Source organism: Epinephelus fuscoguttatus, linkage group LG23 (genome assembly GCF_011397635.1).
Source record: "Epinephelus fuscoguttatus linkage group LG23, E.fuscoguttatus.final_Chr_v1".
NCBI classification, from domain to species: domain Eukaryota; kingdom Metazoa; phylum Chordata; class Actinopteri; order Perciformes; family Serranidae; genus Epinephelus; species Epinephelus fuscoguttatus.
The window spans coordinates 10,553,935-10,574,955 of NC_064774.1; the positions used below are offsets into that span (position 1 = coordinate 10,553,935).

General features: G+C 42.3%; 1 protein-coding gene across 8 annotated transcripts in view; it reads left to right on the top strand.

The window, feature by feature from the left end:
- Positions 1-21,021, top strand: part of arap2 (ArfGAP with RhoGAP domain, ankyrin repeat and PH domain 2) — a 253,644-nt gene that overhangs the window by 19,164 nt on the left and 213,459 nt on the right. For all 8 annotated transcript variants that reach the window (XR_007448601.1, XR_007448602.1, XM_049568438.1 and 5 more), the window contains exons 6-7: positions 1,815-2,177; positions 4,665-4,734. Coding sequence is in view for 6 of the 8 variants with exons in the window: in XM_049568438.1 (XP_049424395.1) it covers positions 1,815-2,177; positions 4,665-4,734 (433 nt within the window). In the remaining 2 variants the exon portion in view is untranslated. The remainder of the gene's footprint in view (positions 1-1,814; positions 2,178-4,664; positions 4,735-21,021) is intronic.

A 21,021-nucleotide genomic window follows, 5' to 3' on the forward strand; every position in this document is an offset into this window, starting at 1 on the left:
TGACTCTTGCCTGCTCCTAGTCTCTTGGGCACCTAGCAGATTCATAAGTATATGGTTGTGATCCGTCATACGTGTATGAACATTATTGACCTCTTCTGTATCAAAATAAGCATCCATATGTGCCGTTGTTTTATTTGGCCGCTTTCCTTCTTTGTTACATCACATCCAGTTGGGTTTGTCTCAATGCGGAAGTACAAATTCTTCACATAAATGACTCTAGTGTGTATTTCGGTATATATTTTTTTAAAATCTAGTTTCTGTATATCATTTTCCTACAACCTGATTCACTGGTGGCTTTTAAAGTTTTAAAGGAATGACAATAGAAGGGTTTTTGTTGGTTGAACAAACCTTTTATTACTATAATAAAACACTAAACCATTTTGTTCATGAAATTATCTGTGAAATGTCACCCCTGTTGTAAATAACTAAACTGATGGGGAGATTCAAGGTCCAGTTTCTTTTTTTCAGTATTGTAGATAAGCAAATATACACGGTATGATAACTGTCAACTTTTATATCACAGTATACCTTGAAACTGGCATATCGCTGCAACCCTACTTCACAGGTTTTCTCGCATGCCTCCACAGTGAACGAAGAATCCAAAAACAGAGAAAATTCTAATTGAATTGTTTTACAACAGCAAAATTATATGAAAACATCTGACACAACTCGTGCAGTTCTCATTTATTATTTTACTACTTCCCAAACAGACAGCCCTTTCTGACAAGAAGCTGAACTAAAAGTGAAACTTCTCTATTTTCTCTTCAAAGCCAGACTCCATTGACAAAAACAGTAATTTTATCTCATTGAACACAGGAGCTGCTGGTCTACTACTGCTTCGATTTGTTAGTTAATTTGTGTTATAGTGTGACTTTGGTGAATTTCAGCTTAACCCTCTAAAACCCCAAATTCACACAATAACACAAACAAACTGACTGATCGAGGTAACTGTAAGCTAGCAGCTGCTGTGTTCAGCAAAGTAAAATTATTGGTTTTGTCAATGGAGTCTGGCTTTGAAGTTTCACGCGTTGATAAGGGTTGTCTTTTTGGGAAGTACTGAGCATACGACTGGATAAATGAGACTTGGATTATACTGCACGAGTTATTTGAGAGTTTGTGAACTGATGTTAACGTGGACCCCTGTTTTTGGATTCCTCGTTCACCGTGGAGTTTTCTTCACAAATTCAGCATAACACTAGGTGAGTACCAGATATAGATACGATCATTTCCGGGGTTTAGAGTGTCTTTAAGAAATGCTCCATATCTTTTTTTGATGTGTACCCAAACAGAAATATTTTAAAAAGTTGTGGTTTCACTGTGAACTGTTATTACCGTCCAGCAAGAAATAGTTATAGCATGAATCTCATGAAACCAAAACCTGTCCTTTTTACGTTTTTGTTTATGTATAGACAAAATAAATCATATGTAATATAGTGAGCTTAAAAGGTCCTGGTAGGCAATTGAATTTTGGGCAGAGTACACTGCAAAAACTCAAAATCTTACCAAGAATATTTGTCTTATTGCCTAAAAACAAGTAACTTTTTAGGTGATGAGTCTTATTTTAAGTGTAATGAGATTTTTTTTGACTAGCAATGAGACATTTTGACTAGAAATAAGACAAATATTCTTGGTAAGATTTTGAGTTTTTGCAGAGTAAGGCTAGTGGCTTCCCTTGCTCCCGGGCTTTATGCTAAGCTAATCACCTTGGGGCTCTGACTACACACTTAACGGACAGACATGACAGAGGTAACAACAATTTTAAGTATTTCCCAAAATGTCAAATTGGTTTTTTAATGCCATCCCTGCTCCCACAGGAAAAAGACACCTAAACGGAAAAAATCCAAAGAAACAGTGTCTCCCCCTGCCCCAACCATCCCAGACCCCTACACAGAAGAATACTCCACAGTTGAGGAGTGTGCCAGCATTTTGCCGCGAGCCAGTTTGGACCAAAGTTTCCCAGTGACCGCTGAGGCTTTTGCTGTGGGACCAGCTGCCTCTGGCCCTAAGGATGGATCTTTAATCATGGTGGAGTGTGACCTCTACTCTGATCCCGCAGACGCTCAGGGGGGTGGGACCAGAGATGCACTGCCTGATATTTCTCCATACGCATGCTTCTATGGACCCTCCAGACATCAGGTGCTCAAAGCGAGCTGGCTGGACAAGCTGTCACCTCAAGGGTAGGTTACAGTCCTGCTGAGGATAAATGTGATTAGATGGTCAGGTCATATTATCAGACATAAAGATCTAAACGAAATACTCAGCAATGCTTCTTTTACTGCAGCCCCACATTGAGTATTTATTGTCACCAGGCTAAAGCGTTTAGTTGTGTGTGTGCTGTCTCATAAACTACTGGACCAATCAGCCTAATATTTTGTGCACACATGTATGACTGAAAGCCAAGGACCTCTTGTGGTTGTGGTGATTCATGGTTGTTCAAAAGCATGTTTCACTGACTGTTTCATACTGTCATTGACTTGACTCTTCACCCCTGTTAACCAGACGGTAGGGGCCAGCAAACAACAAGCCTTGCCGTCTGTTGCAGGCCACATCTGGCCTTTGTCTTGGCGAAAGAAACGGACATTCGTTTAAAAGTTTGGTTTTATTTCAAACTGTACCAGCTTTGTTATGATCCACAAAAGTTAAGCACATCTTGACTGTGGCCTGGTTGGGTGCTTGACACAAGTTAGGGCTGCCCCCTAATAGTTGACCAAATGTTAGTCAACCAGAAAAGTCATGAGTCGGCAAGATTTCATTGATCGCTTTGTCACAGGGAAAAATAAAAACCAAACAAATGTTAAACTTTATTAGGAGCTGCACCTTGTCAAATTAAATCAAAACCTATATGACTGGACCGTGTGGGGATTTAATTTGAAAGGACAGACACAGGAAGTGTCCACGCTCAGCAGTCAGACAGGAGTCAGGTTAATTTCCAGGGCTGGTACCTGCGGTTATTCCACAGGCTAGTTAATAACATGTCGGACAGGAAATCCAAAGTGTGGGATCATTTTGAGAAGGTGAAGGACGAACCCAAGGTGATATGTGGACTCATCTTCATTGGTCGACTACAAACATGACGTATCATCTGAAACATGGAAGTAGCTACATGCCCATTAGCCCACAGCGTCATTAACAGGCGGCTCGCTCAGTGTGTGACGTGCACTTGTAGATAAAATATAGGCCTATATTAATGAAGGTTCATTAGTACGGGTTTGTATTTCTCTGTAATGTAGCACAGTGTTAACAATGTTACTGATACTATTCTTTCTCACACCTTCAACTCAAACCACCAAAATATATTATTTAATCATTAAATTAACATCATAAACATGCGGGCGACTAGTCGACTAATGGACCTAAATGATGACTATTGGTCGACTTGGAAAATTCTTAGTTTAGGCAGCCCTATAAAAAATACATTCATCCTCATAATGCAGGAAAACTCGATCTGCTCCGTGCAATGCGCTGTGACTCCGTTAAAAATAGACAAGGCTCGTACTTAAAGGCTTCTGGGATGCGTATGAAACGCGCTGCGGCAATAATGCTGGATTTACAAGATGTGTTTAGAGTAGAGGGTTCAGCTCAGGCAACCGTCTGGCAGAGATCTGCACTTTACTGAGTGCACTTAACTAGTTTCTTATTAAAGGTCAGTGGTCCAGTGTGTAGGATTTAGTGGTATCAGCGATGAGTTTGCAGAACTGAGACTTCTTCTGTGTGCTTTCAACTTTTATAGTCCCATCTAGAGCCAGCTTCTGGTTTGTCTGTGCTGGGCTACTGTCGGACAACTTAGTGGACTCTGTGGAAGAGGAGCCACAGTGTATGTAGATATAAGCAGCTCATTCTTAGGTAATAAAAACACAACGACTCTCAGTTTTCGGGTGATTATACACTAATGAAAACATAGTTATGATTGTTATATACCATTTCTGATTGCCCTAAATCCTACACGCTGGCCCTGTAAGGTCGGTTCAAATTCTCTCACAGTCACACATCCTTTCACCACAGCTACTCTAAACGTACCTCATACCACTTCCCGTCAAGTGCCAACAAAAGTCACCACCGCAGCCAGCCAACCACCTGCTTCCTGTTTCTTAACAGATACCATTTCATTCTGCACTGTGCATCTTTGATGACCATTTAAAAGTGATAAATGATATTAGATACAGGAGCCTGAAGCAGATCCATCCATAATACATCGCACCATCGAAAGGGAAGGAAGGCAAGATGGGAGATAACCTTGTAGCATTGAGATGCACAGTATGTCAGCTCTCACTTAGTTTGGCTTTTTCTGGCAGCTCCACGTTTCTCTCGAGTCTCTCGGTGCCACATGCGTCACCGTTGCTCAAAACTGGAGCTATCAATCATTTACTTCTTTTTATATTCTCCTTCACCACCTGATTTGCATAGGTTTGGCAAACTGCCCTTGGGCTGTTGAATATTCAAATTGAAAGTGCCCATTTGTTTTGATTATGCTAATTGACAGCTGTTGATACAACTCTTGACATTAATGAATCAATGGCACTCTTGATGAAATATGAGTACCTGTTGAGAGCAGATTTAGTTACTGGCTTACTGTCTTGACTGTTTGGGATTTTTCATTCCACTCCAAACTGTTTTAGTTTGGCTGAGTGTGCCAGATGGATTGAGTTTGCACCTTCTCTTTGCAGGAACTGTGTTTTTCAGCGGAGGTGGGTGAGATTCGACGGTGAGAGTCTGGCCTACTACAACAATGACAAGGTAAGTGCGAGAAAAACGCACCCCCCTCCCCTCCTCCCGCTTCCTGCCGACACACCCACACCCTCCACATGCACACCGGCCAAGTCACTCCTCCGTTACAGAAATCCATACCGTGAGCAGCCGAGCCAAGTTCTAAGTGTTCCCTTCTCTTTGTCCTCCTCCTCCTCCTCATTGTCATCATCATCATCATTAGCTTGGCAGGGTAAAGAATGGGGGCAAGGACGGAGCGACATTACGCCATGCGTGAGAGGCCAGCACTCTCTGTGCCCGCCCAGCCATACAGTAAAGTACATTGATGTTGGCACCTGACCAGCACCCACAGAAAGAAAGAAGGAGAGGGAAGACTGCTCCCGTTTTGCCTCCCTCAGCATTTCTCCCCCCTCTACCTCTCTTCATTCTCCTTCTGCGTGACAGTCGAGTTTGAAATTTCGCTTGGCATTGCCTGTCTCATCATCAGAGAGAGAGGAGGGATGGAGGGAGAGGAAGAGGAAGGGTTGAGGTGGGGTGAGAGTAGCTGAAGAAGTAGAAACTGTGAAGGAGGCAAGATGGCAGTTCAACCTCCATTAACCACCTTAACTTGTTAAACCAGGAAACTTTTTGCAGTGCGCTGGTTCTGGCTGCAACTGTGAACGAAGGGTCGTTTAATGTGACATGTGTGGACATGTGATCTTCATCTTAAACTTTTAAATGACCATACCTGTGACTTTGAATGTTCCAACACCTTTGCTATAAACCATTACCCTTTACATCACAGGTGTATGTTTTGCAAACTACTATATGTTCGCCATAGGACACATGCTGCGTCTGCTATGGCCTGCAAAATAAGAGGTCAGTGCTGGGTGCCAACTTTGAAGGGTGCAGAGTCAGGTTGTACCTGGTGGTGCAAAGCAAGTGTAACCAGTGCTGTATCATAACCTTCTTACCAGAATTCTGGTAAGAGTTGAGACGCAAACTTTTACGATTAAAAGAGCCATTATTTGCCAAAAAAAAGAAAAGAAATCTGCCTGGAGCCACAAAATATATTTAAATTAAGGTAACAGCCTATTAAATCTAAATCAGCCCCTCATCATTATGAATAGGTGTATAGATATACTACAAGTTGGCTACTCTGCAGTGAGCCATATTTCTTACTATGTAATGATGAAAACTCTGTCTGTGTGTGTCTGTTCCACGTTTTTCTCCTCACTGACTTGGTCAATCCATGTGAAATTTGGCACAGTGGTAGAGGGTCATGGGAGGATGCGAATGAAGCAATATTACATCATTTGGCCAAAGGGGGGCGCTATAGCAACCGATTGAAATTGCAAACTTTGAATGGGCATATCTCATGCCCCGTATGTCGTAGAGACATGAAACTTTGCACTGTGATGCCTCTCCTCATGAGGAACAAATTTGCCTCAAGAACCCATAACTTCCGGTTTATAGATTTTCCGCCATTTTGAATTTTTTGAAAAACACTTCAAATGGATCTCTTCCTAGGAAGTTTGAGCGATCTGCATGAAACTGGGTGAACATAATCTAGGGACCAATATCTAAAGTTCCCTCTTGGCAAAAGTTGGAAAACTTACTAAAACTGAGCTTCTATAAGGCAATGAATATTGCGGAGGGCGTGGCTCATCACATAAAGGTGTATAACATCTCAAGGGTTTCACCCATCACCACGCAACTTTGTAGGCATATGACCACACATAATCTGAGGGGACCCCTCCATTATTGACCCCATCAAACAAAATGGGGGCGCTAGAGAGCTCATTTCTTATCTAGGCCTAACCGCCATATGGATTTTTACTAAACTTGGCAGATATGTAGAACAGGACGCCTCAAGGTGACTGAAGAAATTTAACTCTAATTGGCAACTGGGTGGCGCTGTAACAACAGAAAAATGCTTAAAAATGGCTAAAATGCGACCGATCGCTGTGGCTCCCCCTGTGGCCCAATGTTTGTTTTTTTCTAATTTTTGGTATGACTAAGTCATGATATGGTATGCTTTACATAATCACGGAAACTGTCAGTGTGTCATTCTGTCAGTCAGTCATTCTACCAGTGCGCCTCACTTTTAAGTCAATACAACATATAAACACTTTAACTATCTGCCTTTCAACGTGCTACCTCAACTACTAACATACAGTTTTAGCCCACTAACTATTCCACTATTGGCAATGATACTACTGTACTTTCAATAATGCAATGGTACCATCAAATTCACAAAAACTCTGTCTGAATACATTGCTCTTCTTAATGTGTTCAGTTGACTATTTAATCTGCAATTTCCTATGACCTGTATCCCAAACACACACCATGTGAAACTGTACGTGGGCAACTGTGCACTCAATGGGTATGGACTACTTTATGATTATTTAGTACTTTAACTTTGCAGCGTTGGTGGTGAAAGCAAATGCATCTGTCCACAAATCATTTCTTTTTTGGATTTGGAATCCATGACTAGCCTTGCCAGAGAGACCCCAGGCGAACCACCGCTACGGAAGTTTAGCAAAATTTAGAGGAAAAGGCACCAGGTCGTCGATGAATGATACACGTTTTAGTTGATGAGTCATTAAAACATTTTTTAATTTGATGTATAGGCTACACGTTTTTACAGTTGTAGAATGGAGTAATCACTTCAGGCCTACAACAAAGACAAATGAAAATCTAAATGTTAAAAAAAATAACTGTTATTTAACTCCATATAGTTTTATTTCAAAGCCACAGGGAGCCGCATGTGGCTCCGGAGTCACAGGTTGTCAAGATCTTCTCCCAGGTGTTGTTTTTAAGTGTATCATAAAATACTGTCCTTGTCTGGGAAGCCTTTTTTAAAAATAAACTTTATTTGGTTTTTCCATTCAGAGCAAAATGTCCAGAATTACAGGTGACACCTTCCATTGTAAACCCACCTCCCATCCCTTCCAAAGTCAACATACATACGTACAACTAAAATGATCAAACAGTTGACAAAATAATTACATTTAAGTAAAATATACACGCTAAAAAACAAACAAAACTACAACCGTGTGCAAGATGATTGTTTTATATACTGAGTCAGAGTATGAAAGTTATCCTCTTCAATGTCTTCAGTGCTTTCTTTCAGTCAGTACCAGTCTAGATAAAGAAAACTTTATTTCCATTTGCAATTTGATATTTGGTGGTATGGCTCTGTTCTGGAACTTCTCTGCCCTTCCACGAGCCTACATGGAAGGGCAGAGAGCGCAAACCTCTCTGCCCTTCCATGAGCCTAGATGGAAAGCCAAAGGCAGAGAGAGCACACCTCTCTGCCCTTCCATGCGCCTATATGGAAAGCCTAAGGCAGGGAGAGCAGCAGCAAAGACCCCTGGGAACAGAACAGAGCAGCATCAGTGACAAACAGAAATGAAATTGATAAGTCAGACACAACATGAAAAGGAGGAGCTGGGGTGGAGGCAGGTTGCAAAGCAGCTTGCAGAGGAAGCAGCAACAGTAGGCAGGCCAGAGCAGTTTAAATAGGGTGCCCTGAATGAGATTCGCCAATTGGTTGCATAAAAAGGAATCATGTGATCTCTGACTAATCAGCTGATTGGGCTGCTCGAGACCAGCAGATGTAGCTGGGATGTGAGCTGAGTGATGCTCAGTTTTTGGTAGATAAAGGGCACCAGGTTGGGGAAAGAATGAATTCCAATAAAGGACAAAGTTTCAATATCTGACTTTTTCTAACTTCAGAGAGGTCATCATCTCTCTGACCTATCGTATAAATCAAAGAAGCAGCTCTGGGTCACCCTGCACTAAAATGATCAGCTTCTCTTCTGTATTTACTGTAGACTGATATTTACAGAAGAAAGAAAGGAAAGATATGGGTTGATAGCTGTGTTTCTAAAGTTCAACTTTGTTTATCTCAGGGCCCACTTGGGAGCACCTGTGCGCAGTGACGCCATTGCTCTCACCTGGCGGACCCTTTGAAACCTGAGCAACTTGGCTTGATTTCACGCATTTCAACGCATTGGAAATCTGTAAAACGAGAAAATTAAAAACAGGAAAATGAGTTAGTTTAAAAAAGTAAGTTAAAAACAAACAGGGAAATGACCTGGAAAGAGTAATTAAAAATTACAATAATTCTGTAACATAATACATAGTACCTGCATTAAAGTTATTGTTGTGAGGTAATTAGAGCTGGGTAATGTTTAAACCTCTCGCCAGTGGGTTCCCACCAACACTGATCACATCACTGCAGACAGTTTTTTTTTGCCAGCATGTTGTTAATGATTTCCTTTTCATTATCTGTCTGGCAACTACAGTACTACAGAGTTTTCACCCTTAATTTACATGTGGCAAAATATGTCAAAATGCTCAGTGCATCATTGTTAAATACAACATAGGCTTGCCATAGTGGTCTGTGTTACCAGTGTTACACAATGTTAAAGGGATAGTGCACCCAAAAATGAAAATTCAGCCATTATCTACTCACCCATATGCCGAGGGAGGCTCAGGGGAAGTTTTAGAGTCCTCACAACACTTGCGGAGATCCAAGGGGAGAGTGGGTAGCAACACAACTCCACCTAATGGAGGCTGACGGCACCCCAGATTCAAACGTCCAAAAACACATAATTGGAACCACACAATATCTCCATACTGCTTGTCCGTAGTGATCTAAGTGTCCTGAAGCCCCGACATACAGTGCACAGAGAAGCAGTCAGAGCTACAGGCTACAATGAGGCTAAAAACAGAGTTTAAATGACGTTTTTCCAAACACCAAAACTTTTTATGCCAGGGCTTCAGGACACTTGGATCACTACGGACGAGCAGTATGGAGATATTTTGTGGTTTCAATTATGTGTTCTTGGACGTTTCAATCTGGGACGCCGTCAGCCTCCATTAGGTGGAGCTGTGTTGCTACCTCCTCTCCCCTTGGATCTCCACAAGTGTTGTGAGGACTCTAAAACTTCACCTGAGCCTCCCTCGGTATATGGGTGAGTAGATAATGGCTGAATTTTCTTTTTTGGGTGCACTATCCTTTTAAGGCATACGCCGATTCAGAAGAAGATACACACTATGAATCCTCAAGTGGAAATTCAGTCACTGGATATTTTCTCTTTTTCGGACCCTCATGATGGTTTGCATCTCGAGTGATTTTGTCATAAACCTTTGGTAATGTAAACCTACGTGATGCTCGCGGCTCAACAAAAAAACTACATACATGTGAATGTGTGATAGTTGTGGTGTCATCACAGCCTGTCACAGGTTACAGCGTGATGATTAGAGGAGAAATGGCAGAGCATAAAGGTCCAGGTGGAAAAAAACCTCAATCATTTAGGATTTTACTAAAGAAGGAAATCACCTGTTGATTTATATATATAGATCCCATCATGATATTATTTTAGGGCCATATCTCCCACCCCTAGTTGTCACCACCTAAATAAAACACAGACTCAAACTGGCAAAAGTTTCTGTTTTAGAAGAGGAAATATCTGATCAGAGAGTTGAACAAGCACTCGATGCCAACTTTTGAGACTCTTTTCAATACTTAATGCTGCGGATGTGTTTCAGTCAGTACTCAAAAGTATTGAGCTTTGAAAGCTAGCCTGAGAGGTAATGCGGTGCCGACTCTGCAAATCAATCTGCCCTTAAACTGCATTATCACGCAACAATGATGTAACAACCCACAAAAATTAACTAATTACAACAAACAGAAATTAATAGTTTCCGTTGGCTCCCTGGAAAGGAAGAAGAACGACATGTAAAACTGTTGAGTGCTCGGTTTGTATCTGAGGAGCTGAAACTTTTATGAACCCTGCTGTTATCCTTTATGAAAAACTTTTAGTGCTTGAATTCGGTGTTCTCCAGCGAGTCTCAAGAGGCCGTAACCTATCTGACATAATGTGCTTTACCTTTGTGTTCGTGCTAATGACTGTTGGATGTATCTTGCACCAAGAGAAAAAAAACAAAACAACAGGCTGTGTGTGTGTGAGCGTGACCTCCGCGCCCCTTCCCAGGGCCAGCTCGTTTTCACTGCAGCAGCATTGCACAACATCACAATCAATGATGTGGGACCTGTCTGATGCCTGCTCGTTAATCACTTACTAATTATAGCCCTCCATGCTCTCTCGCTCCCCTGGCCTCTTCTCTTTCTCTTTCCCCTCGTTTTTTTCTTTCCATTGCATTTGTTGCTTTATTTATCAGGACACGCTCCGTCGCCGGCAGAGTGGGAATCGGCAGGGAGGCCAGCGAGTCAGCACTTTATACTCTGTGTCACTGTCGGCGGAGGCACGGCAGTTTTTGGAAAGATGAAAGTTTGCCTTTGTGTGTGTGTGTGTGTGTGTGTGTGTGTGTGTGTGAGTGTGTATGTGTGTGAGGGGGAACAGAGATTGTTGTTTGGACTTTTTAAAGTCATCCTGCCAATGTGACTCTCCCCTCTGAGAAAGCAGAGGGCTTCATCATGTTTCGGGTGAGCGGAAAGGTCGAGCACAATCTCTCTGTCATCCCTGCTTTGTGCGGCCAGCTGAGGCCCCGCACCACCCCGTGTGCCACCCAGCGCCACCTCCACAGAGCGAGCGCGGGGGTAGAGGAAGATTGCATGGACAGACAGGAAGTCTCTCAGCACCACTTTATGTCAGGAATTGAAATGTGCTGGTGGCTTTCTCTCCCTCACAGTGCAGAGACATGCGTGTGTGTGTGCGGTTATACCGAGTGCAGGCTCAAAAACAGCTGCTCCCATTACAAGTCATTTTTCATCCCGTTTTTCAGCGGTGCAAAACTCACCCAACTGATTTCAGACCAGGTCTATTGATTTTAAGATGACAACATTTTTCTCCTGTCCCCAGTGTGCTCCAACTGGAAGCAGTTTTGTTAACTATTTTCAATGGAAAGTAGCTAAAGCCAGCTCCAACAGTTGCAAAACATCGCTACATAGTGTTTTGGTTGGACCCCTTTTGTCTTCGGACCTGCCTTAACTCTTAATGGCATAGATTCAACAAGGTGCTGGAAACATTCCTCAGAGATTTTGGTCCATATTGACATGATAGCGTCACACAGTTGCTGCACATCCATGATGAGAATCTCCCGTTCCACCACATCCCAAAGGTGCTCTATTGGACTGAGATCTGGTGACTGTGGAGGCCATTGGAGTACAGTGAACTCATTGTCATGTTTGAGATGATCTGAGCTTTGTGACATGGTGCGTTATCCTGCTGGAAGTAGCCATCAGAAGATGGGTACACTGTGGTCATAAAGGGATGGACACGGTCAGCAACAATACTCAGGTAGGCTGTGGTGTTTAAACCATGCTCAGTTGGTACTAAGAAAATCTCCCCCACACCATTACACCACCAGCAGCAGCCTGAAGCGTTGATACAAGGCAGGATGGACCCATGACGCCAAATTCTGACCCTACCATCTGAATGTGGCAGCAGAAATCCAGACTCATCAGACCAGGCAACGTTTTTCCAATCTTCTGTTGTCCAGTTTTGGTGAGCCTGTGTGAACTGTAGCCTCAGTTTCCTGTTGTTAGCTGACAGGAGTGGCACCTGGTGTGGTCTTCTGCTGCTGTAGCCCATCTGCTTCAAGGTTGGACAAGGTGTTGTTGCTTCAGAGATGGTCTTCTGCACACCTTGGTTGTACCCAGTGGTTATTTGACTTCCTGTTGCCTTTCTATCATCTTGAACCAGTCTGGCCGTTCTCCTCTGACCTCTGACCTCTGGCATCAACAAGGCATTTTGGCTCACTGCATATTTTCTCTTTTTGGGACCATCCTCTGTAAACCCTAGAGATGTGTGAAAACCCCAGTAGACACCAACAACCATGCCATGTTCAGAGTCACTTAAATCACTTTTCTTCCCCATTCTGATGCTCAGCAGGTCATCTTGACCATGTCTACATGCCTAAATGCACTGAGTTGCCGCCACGTGATTGGCTGATTAGCAGTTTGCGTTAATGAGTGAAAAGGTAACTTGCCACAAACATTTGATCCAATGTCATTATCCACTTTTAATTTCTTTTTGTCAAACTGAATTAAGCTGTTCAAAGGAAAGTCCACATTTCTTTTGTCACAAATCTGTACTGTGTTTTTACTTTCTACTCTCTATACTTCTATTCTTGCACTTACCTGTTGGCAAGATGTAGCATAGCCTAGCTCACTCTAATTACATTATATATACACATAAAACCTACCTCTGCATGGGACCACATAAATATACGACTTATCTTTGTACGTACCTGCAGTCGGGAGGCAATTTGAGGGTGGACAAGGGGGAACGCCATCCCCCTATTTAACGTGCAGTCCCTCTCCATCCAGACACTGTTGGAAAAAGAAGCCTCAGCTTTTAAGTAATATCAGAATTGTTTTTGCACTCCAGATATTAACAAAAATACGTCACATCACATAGTGACTGTCACCAAGTCATGACTTTGAGGAAAAGGCCCTTATAGTATGTTGTCTGGCAGCTGCAGAGGTCTGAGACAGACCCCATTGGCCTTATAAACAGGACTGGGCGATTATTTGAATAATCGATTGTGGCCTTTTCATTGTATATATTGTATCATGAACATTGAGTATAAATGGTCGCATTGTTTTTGAAGCCACCGGCATGAGATTCACTTCTGTGTTTTGGTTCTCTCGCTCTTTCCTGTGGCTCTGAAACCCTACTATTTAGTCACACTTTGCGTGCATGCAGCTCTTGTGTAACTTGCAAATATCATTAATATGTGGACTGGAGAGCTGTTAGATTGTCTCCAGCTTACAGTGAATAATTCATGACGTTTGACGACACTGCGGTAACAGTTTCACTTCCTTTTAACTTTGGAGTAGACCAAGACCTTCTTGAAGAGGTGGTCTCGGTCCGCTTACAAACGAACTCTGGTGCGGTTCATTTGTGGTGAGAAGGTGTTCCGACCTGGATCTGAACCAACTGCAGTCACATGACACATTGTTTGGGTTAAACATGAGCATGTTACAGTCCTGGAGGATTATTAATGTGCACCTCCTCCTGTACTGCCTTAATATGCACATTCAGCACATCCAATGCATCAAAACATTGTTTTCTAGTTGGAGCCGCGCCTCGTTTTCAAACTGTATGGTTTGACTAAAATGAACAATGACAGCAATATAGTCCACGATGAGCAGCGCTAAAATCAACCTGCGTAGTTGTCCCTCCATTGTGACATTAGAAAGTGTCACATTTATCTTGCAAGTGTACTCTTCTTCAACGTTTGCTTTACTTCCTGGATTTTTCCCACATGGAAATTCTGACCAATCAAGAGGAGCTTTCTTGTACAAGGCATTTGATCTGGTCCTCTTGTAAATGCTGCCGTGAGAACACGAACCAACTCTAGGCAATTATACAACTTTGTGACGAACTCAGTCCCTGATTCAGATTAAAACAACACAACTCTAGGTGTGAAAGCACCCTTAGACTTTATATTACTGCACCACTCTGAGGACGAAATGATTCACCTGCTGTACCGTGTGTCTTTGCGTCGCAGTTTAAAGTCCACCAGAAACAATGGTTTTGGATCAGCGCTGGTGGAACCAGCAGATTGTGGGGCACTTTCCAGAATGGGATTGTTGTCACTTAGGCTTGGATGTAAAACTCTTGGGCCACTTATATCTTTGAGTTGAACTCCTTAATCTTTACATTTGATCAGCAGTGATTAGATCTCCAGTAGGTGTTTTGAATAAGGTAACATCAGCCTGTACACTACCTTTGTGAGGAGGGGAGACTGCAGAAGACAGCCAGCAGGCGTTCGGAGTCATTTTTGTGTTCTAGCGTGGACCAAGATATTTTGAAAAGTGAATGTCTGATATTATTGAATATCTATCAAAAATATCTGTCGATGTGTAGACTGGGCCTTAGATGAAACCAGGAACTCCAGTGTTGTCCAGTCTTTACTACCCGTACACAAAAATAGAAATACCTCCACGCTGACAGATTCCCATGCTTGTTCTCTTTCTCCAACTTTCAACAACCGAAAAACTCTTTTGTAGTTTGAAATCCTCTGGGATCTGTCAGCCCCAGACAGAACTAATCGCACTTAATCACAGTCGCAGCTTGAAGGTCTCTGGCCGCGGTGATGTCATCACCAGGGTAGCGGAGGTGGCGTGGGAGAGTAGCGAGATCCTCAGTCTCACTTCTCCCTCACTGCAGCGATGTATCCAATCCGTCTCATCAATCACCCCTTTCGCCTGATTTCGTCAACACCAGGATTGACTCGGGAGAATGCTTTGGGCCTGAGATGTAGTCTTCAGGGTCCTGGCGTGGTGTCATGCATGTCTGTGTGTGTGTGTGTATATGTGTGTGGGTGTGTGTGTGTTTGTGAAAACAGTCCAAAGCCTGGCTTCAGGTTAGCGAGGGGAGGAAGCGAGGAGAATGGCTAGGAGGGATGAAGGGATGAGAGGATGGGGGAGGTGGGGTGGAGGCTGAATAGAAGGCCAAAGGGGAGATGAGGTTTTAGGATCAGGGATCAGTCTTTGAGTGTATCAGTCTGCCTGATTGTCTGTGTGTCTGTCTGACGCTGCAAAGCTCTCTCTTTCCAAGCCTGAAAGCTCCTCTGCTTACTCCCTCCTGTGTTTTCCCAAGATGACTGTGCTGAAGCTTACTGTAATACCCAGAGTGTTTCTTTTTTCATTTTCCTCTCTGCTCAAAGTATGTGACATATTCAGTAGCAATCTGCGGTGTATCTAAAACATGATTTCATGGTTTCTTACATTTCCAGGTGTTTATTTTCTTATGCATGACACGGCCTGGTCATATTCTGATGTCCAGGAGTTTGAATATCATACAGAGAGATGTTCAAAAATAGATACAATTGCAATTTAGTGCTGCTTGTCAGGTAGATTTACCTTGAATTTTAATCAATCTCTAGTAAAGTAGTAAAAAACAAGTTTCCTTGAAGCTACACTCATCAATGTTTTTATGTGGCAAAGGATTAAATTATAACATAAAAGCCAAAAAGGGTTTGCTTGTAGTGGCGTATCCCAAACTAATCAGCTTGGCTCATTGGGTAATGTGGGGCATGTACACAGTAGCATGTAGCTACATGTAGCACTGGGAAAATGACATAGAGTATAGCGGTACTTTATACTGTTTTTTTTGCCCAGTAGCTGACTGCTTTGTTGTCCTGTTCATGAAGTAACTGGCTATGCATTTGGTTTTAAGTAAATTTCAACTTACTTTTTGTCTAATTAAATTAAATTAAATCATTTCGCTGTTATTTGGGACTGAAATGAAACAAGTGTGGCAAACTATCAAAAAGTGTCACATCAACACAAGTAATTTGTCAACTTAATAAGGCTACTTAGCTTGCTATTAGCTTGCTAGCTAGCTTTTATCAAGCAATTCAACACCCATTGACACTAATAATGTAATGTGGTCAGTGAAACATTGAGGGCAAGCTTGCTAACTAGCTTCTACATGTAGCAAGCAATTCAACATCCACTGACACTAATAATGTAATGCTATTCATGAAACTTTAAGTCATAGCTTGCTAGCTAGCTTTTAGCAAACAATTCAGCATCCACTGATGTTTATAAAGTAATACTGTTTGTGAAACATTTAGTGCTAACTTGCTAACTAGCTTCTAGCAAGCAATTCAACATCCACTGACACTAATAATGTAATGCTGTTCATGAAACTTTAAGTCATTACTTGCTAGCTAGCTTTTAGCAAACAATTCAGCATCCATTGATGTTCATATTGTTTGTGAAACATTTATTGCTAACTTGCTAGCTAGCGTCTAGCAAGCAATTCAGCATCCATTGACGCTAATAATGTAATGCTGTTTTTTGAAACATTGAATGCCAGCTTGTTAGCTAGCTTTTAACAAGTAATTCAGTATCTATTGTAGCTAATAATGTAATGATGTTTGTGAAACATCGAGTGCTAGCTCGCTTGCTAGCTTCTAGCAAGCAATTCAGCCTCTACTGATACTTATAATGTTATGCTGGTAGAAACATAACATGTAGTGCTAGCTTGCTAGTTAGCTTTTAGCAAGCAATTCAACATCTATTGATGCTTGTGCTGCATTTCTTTTACCTCGGAGTTTAGTGGGAATGGTGTCACACTCGATGTTTAAAGCAATACCAGTTCAAGCTGGGTTAGCCATTGTTGGCAGATAGACAGGACTGTGTGTATGACTGTTTCAGTGTCACATAAATAAAACATAAGTGATAACAGACCGTATACTACTACAGCTTTCACTGGTGTTGATGCACGGAGCAGCCATGTTGGATTTTGAGGTCAGGATTGGTGAGGTTCCTCCAACTTTCCAATTTGGTAATTCGACTTCAGGGGGTACTCCAGTTAAAATTTCTGACTGGGAACTCCGACTTCCCAGTACAAACGGAATGCACCATAATAATGTAATGCTGGTAGTGAAACATGTATTGCTAGCTTGCAAGCTATCTTGCAGGCTGTGATCCCCAAAAGGATTGGGGTTAATTCTGTTACAGTTGTCATTTTTTGTGTGCATTCACAATGAAGTAATACTAACAGTGGTATGAGCCAGTTCCAGCTGTGCATTAATGTTAGAGGAGTGGATCCCTCTAAGTAACCATTCTTGTGCCCCACACGCCGATCACACTAGTGGGCACTCCTGTCAAGCCCGACAGTAACACCACGCCACGGCTGCAGTCACACCTGTCTCGATAATTATTACCCATCTCTGCAGTTTCCCTCAGCTACTGAGCTTTATATAGTATCTTTCAGCTCATTGTTTTGGTTGTCTGGCCTGCTATTTTACAGGGTTTGATTTTACTGCTCTCATCATCTTTATCATAAACTTTATTTTCAGCCTCAGCAAGCACTGTACGCTACTAGAAGTTAAATATTGGGACCTAATGTTATTTTGGTGTACACAGTCATGACTTTTAATAAATGCTAAAATTGCTCTGTGTATATAAGCAACTGCTTGCTAATAGCGCCAGTAATATCAATGGTAGAAGGTAAACTGTAGCCCAGAAATACTTGTACTTTGGGTTTCTACTAGACCATGCTCAGATGTAACACATAATTTTCCTTTTAGTGTCTTTGCAGGAACACCTGTTTTCACCCTCTGTCTTGAGTTGCTCCTTTTTAGCACCTGTCTCTCTAAGCCCTACTCTCGAAAAAGCCCAGTCTGCTCTGACTGATAAGCAACTCTGAGTTTTTAACAGCTGCACTCACTGCGGCACTGTCATTGCAACCGCGGAACTGGTCATATCCCAGCAGGAATCTGATCTCAAACTGGGGAGAAATTACCAACTTTGGCAACCAAGATTACAGGTTACCCTGATGTTAGCGTGTAGCTACGTGTAGCTGGAGACTTGCAGCTGGGGAGTGACCATAATGGAGTATACCATCACGTTAAAAATCACCAATAAAAGCTTCTAAACCAAAATCTTTACCTCCGCACGTGGTCCAGCAGAAATATATGATCAGAAACTTGGGAGAAGTTAACAACACTGGCAACCAAGATTGCAGGTTTCCCTGTAGTTAGCATGTAGCTACATGTAGCAGGGACTGTAATGGCATATATAGCGTCACTTTTTCATGTTAAAAATCACTAGTGAAAGCTTCTAAACCAAAGTCTTCACATCAGCACGTGTTCTACCAGGAATATCATTTGAAATTGGGATGAAATTAACAACATCAGCAACCAAGATTACATGTTTACCTGACATTAGCATGTAGCTACATGTAGCAGTGTAATATAAATACTTGCTTCGGCGTGCCTGCAGCAGATAACCTTATAAAGGAATTCACCACAAGTTTACGCCATCTTGTAGACAAAGTAGAAAAAAATTGAGTATTCAAAACGGTCTTTAATGCTTTGTAACACAGCCAGACATTTTCCATCAGGAATATGATCTGAATCAAGGGAGAAGTTAACAACATCTGTGACCCAGGTTACATATTTCCTTGACGTTAGCATGTGGCTAAATGTAGCAGTGTACAGTGGCAATTTGTATTGTTAGAAATCACCAAATAATAGATCCTAAACACAAAGAGACATGTCCCAGCAGGAATTTGATCCATAATCAGGGAGAAATTAACAATATCAGCAAGCAAGATTACATATTTTTCCGACGTTAGCATAAAGGTACACGTAGCAATGTACTTGCAGCAGAGTATGGTGGCGCTTTCTACTGTAAAATGATGAATAAAAGCTTCTAAATCAAAATCTTCACAACTGGACATTTTATAGCAGAAATATGATATGAAATGAGAGAAAGATTAACAACATCTTCAGCCAAGATGACATGTTTCCCTGATGTTAGCATGGAGCTACATTCAGCAGTGTACTTGCAGTGTCAAAAAGTCATGTGAAAGTTTCGAGTATTGGTGATTTTCTACCACGAAAATCTTTACAAATGGACACAGTCCAGCAGGAATATGATCCTGATGTTAGCATGTAGCTACATGTAGCAATGCAGGCTACGTATAGTAAACACACATGCCTGGAGCAGATGAACATATTAAGAAATCTGTCATGAGCTGACGTCAGCTTGTCTTGAAAGTTGAAAAATTGTTGGAAACAGTATAGTGATGCTTGAAGCCTGAGGTTTTTGCTCACAGGGATTACGTTTACATATGTTTACCTCGTTATCTGAAACATGTCATCTCATATGTTTAATATGAGCATCCAACTCTGTAGAATCATATATTTGACAGCGAATAAGGAAAAGCCCAATAGGTCCCCTTTCATCATAATCCCAAACCTGATACCACTAGTATCAGTTTTTGACTTCCATTAATGCCTGGAACATTTAAAAATAAATAAGACAGTGACACACACAAACTCAATATTTAACTATTAGAGCTAAAATATTTAGTCTCAGATATAAAATCAGTTTACACAGGTTGAAATGACAGTGTTGTGTTTTATGTTAGTGGTCAGCATTCAGAGACCTGAAAGTCTTGCAGCCTACTTACTTTATAAAGACTTACTACTTGGACTTGTCTCAAAACAGCTCTGCCAGGAAGCAACATCTTCAAAAATCCTTAAGGCACCCCACTTGCTGAAACACTGAGTAAGGATGCATTGTTGCCCACAGGCATTTCCTCCAAGCTGCAGTTGTGTGCTGCGGCCAGTTGGTGTCCCCATGCCTCCACTGAAAAATGCTCTGGAGGTGCCAGAACCTTAACTCCATGCTGGTGGTAAAACTCTTTCCACCCTCTTTACCCTCTTCCCTGCTTTCTCCACACGCCGCCCCCGTTATTGTAGGCTTTAGCTCCATTGCTCTGCCTTAATTGTTTCCTGAAGTTTACCAGGTTGTTTTTGAAAAGAAAGGAGACATAGTTATCAACGCAGGATAGGCACCTCCACACACACACACACAAAAACCAGGAGTGACACCGCCCTGCAAAATGACACGGGTTGACAAATGTTGGGAGGGTAGAAGGAGAGGACGTGGGAGTGAGGGAGTTGGGAGTGGGAGGGAGGTCAGAGTGAAGGGAAATGAGTGTGGAGGAGATCTTTGGCAGAGGGAGGCGAGTCAGGTGTGTCTGTTATTGAAGAAAGAGAGATAGTTAGGCCTCATTGCTTCCTTGGCAGTCCTTCCTCTTGAGATTAGTCTATAAACATTACGTGTGTGTGTGTGTGTGTGTGTGGGCGGCAGCAATGTCTGAATCCGCCGTCTTAACGCTGACCGCTCCTTTTCATCGTCCCCGCGCTGACTCCGCTGTCAGAGTATTTACAGATGCACAACTCGCAATTAAACAACTCCCTCCTCCGTGACCCCGAAAGTAGAATTAAAACAATTAATTACCGTTAACCCATACCGGGGTGTAATTATCAGCCACCGAGCCAATCCATCCACGCACACTTTCTCCCCTCCTCACCTTCCTTTAACGTCAAGCTAAATTTAGACAGCGAGAAAAGGGGGAGATATTGGTGTGAAACTCCCGGGGAGCGAAACGCACAAGGCTGGCTGTCGGTAATTAGGTTGAGCCACTTCTTGCCATTGTTAACATCCTGCTTTAATATGAGAAGGACCCCTCCCTGACCCTCTTAGGCGTCTTCATTTCGCCATGATGTCTCTCTTTCCTCTCCGCTTCCTGATGATGGAATTCCACCATTACCTCTTCTGTTTTTATCTTTTCTTTCCCCATCTACGCACTCTTTTTCATTTTCTTTCTCTCAGTCCTCTCCTTGGCCTTTCACACAAACCTAATTTCTCTTTTTTTCTTCAAATTTCACGCTCCCTCCATCCATCCATCCATCCATCCTTCCGCCCCCGCTCTCCTTAACTGACTGTGCCGGCTGGTATATTTTTGGCTGTATGGTCTCTAGAAATAGGCTTTTGTGGCTGGCAAGGTCACTGGATTAATTAAGAATGGCGAGAGGGAGTCA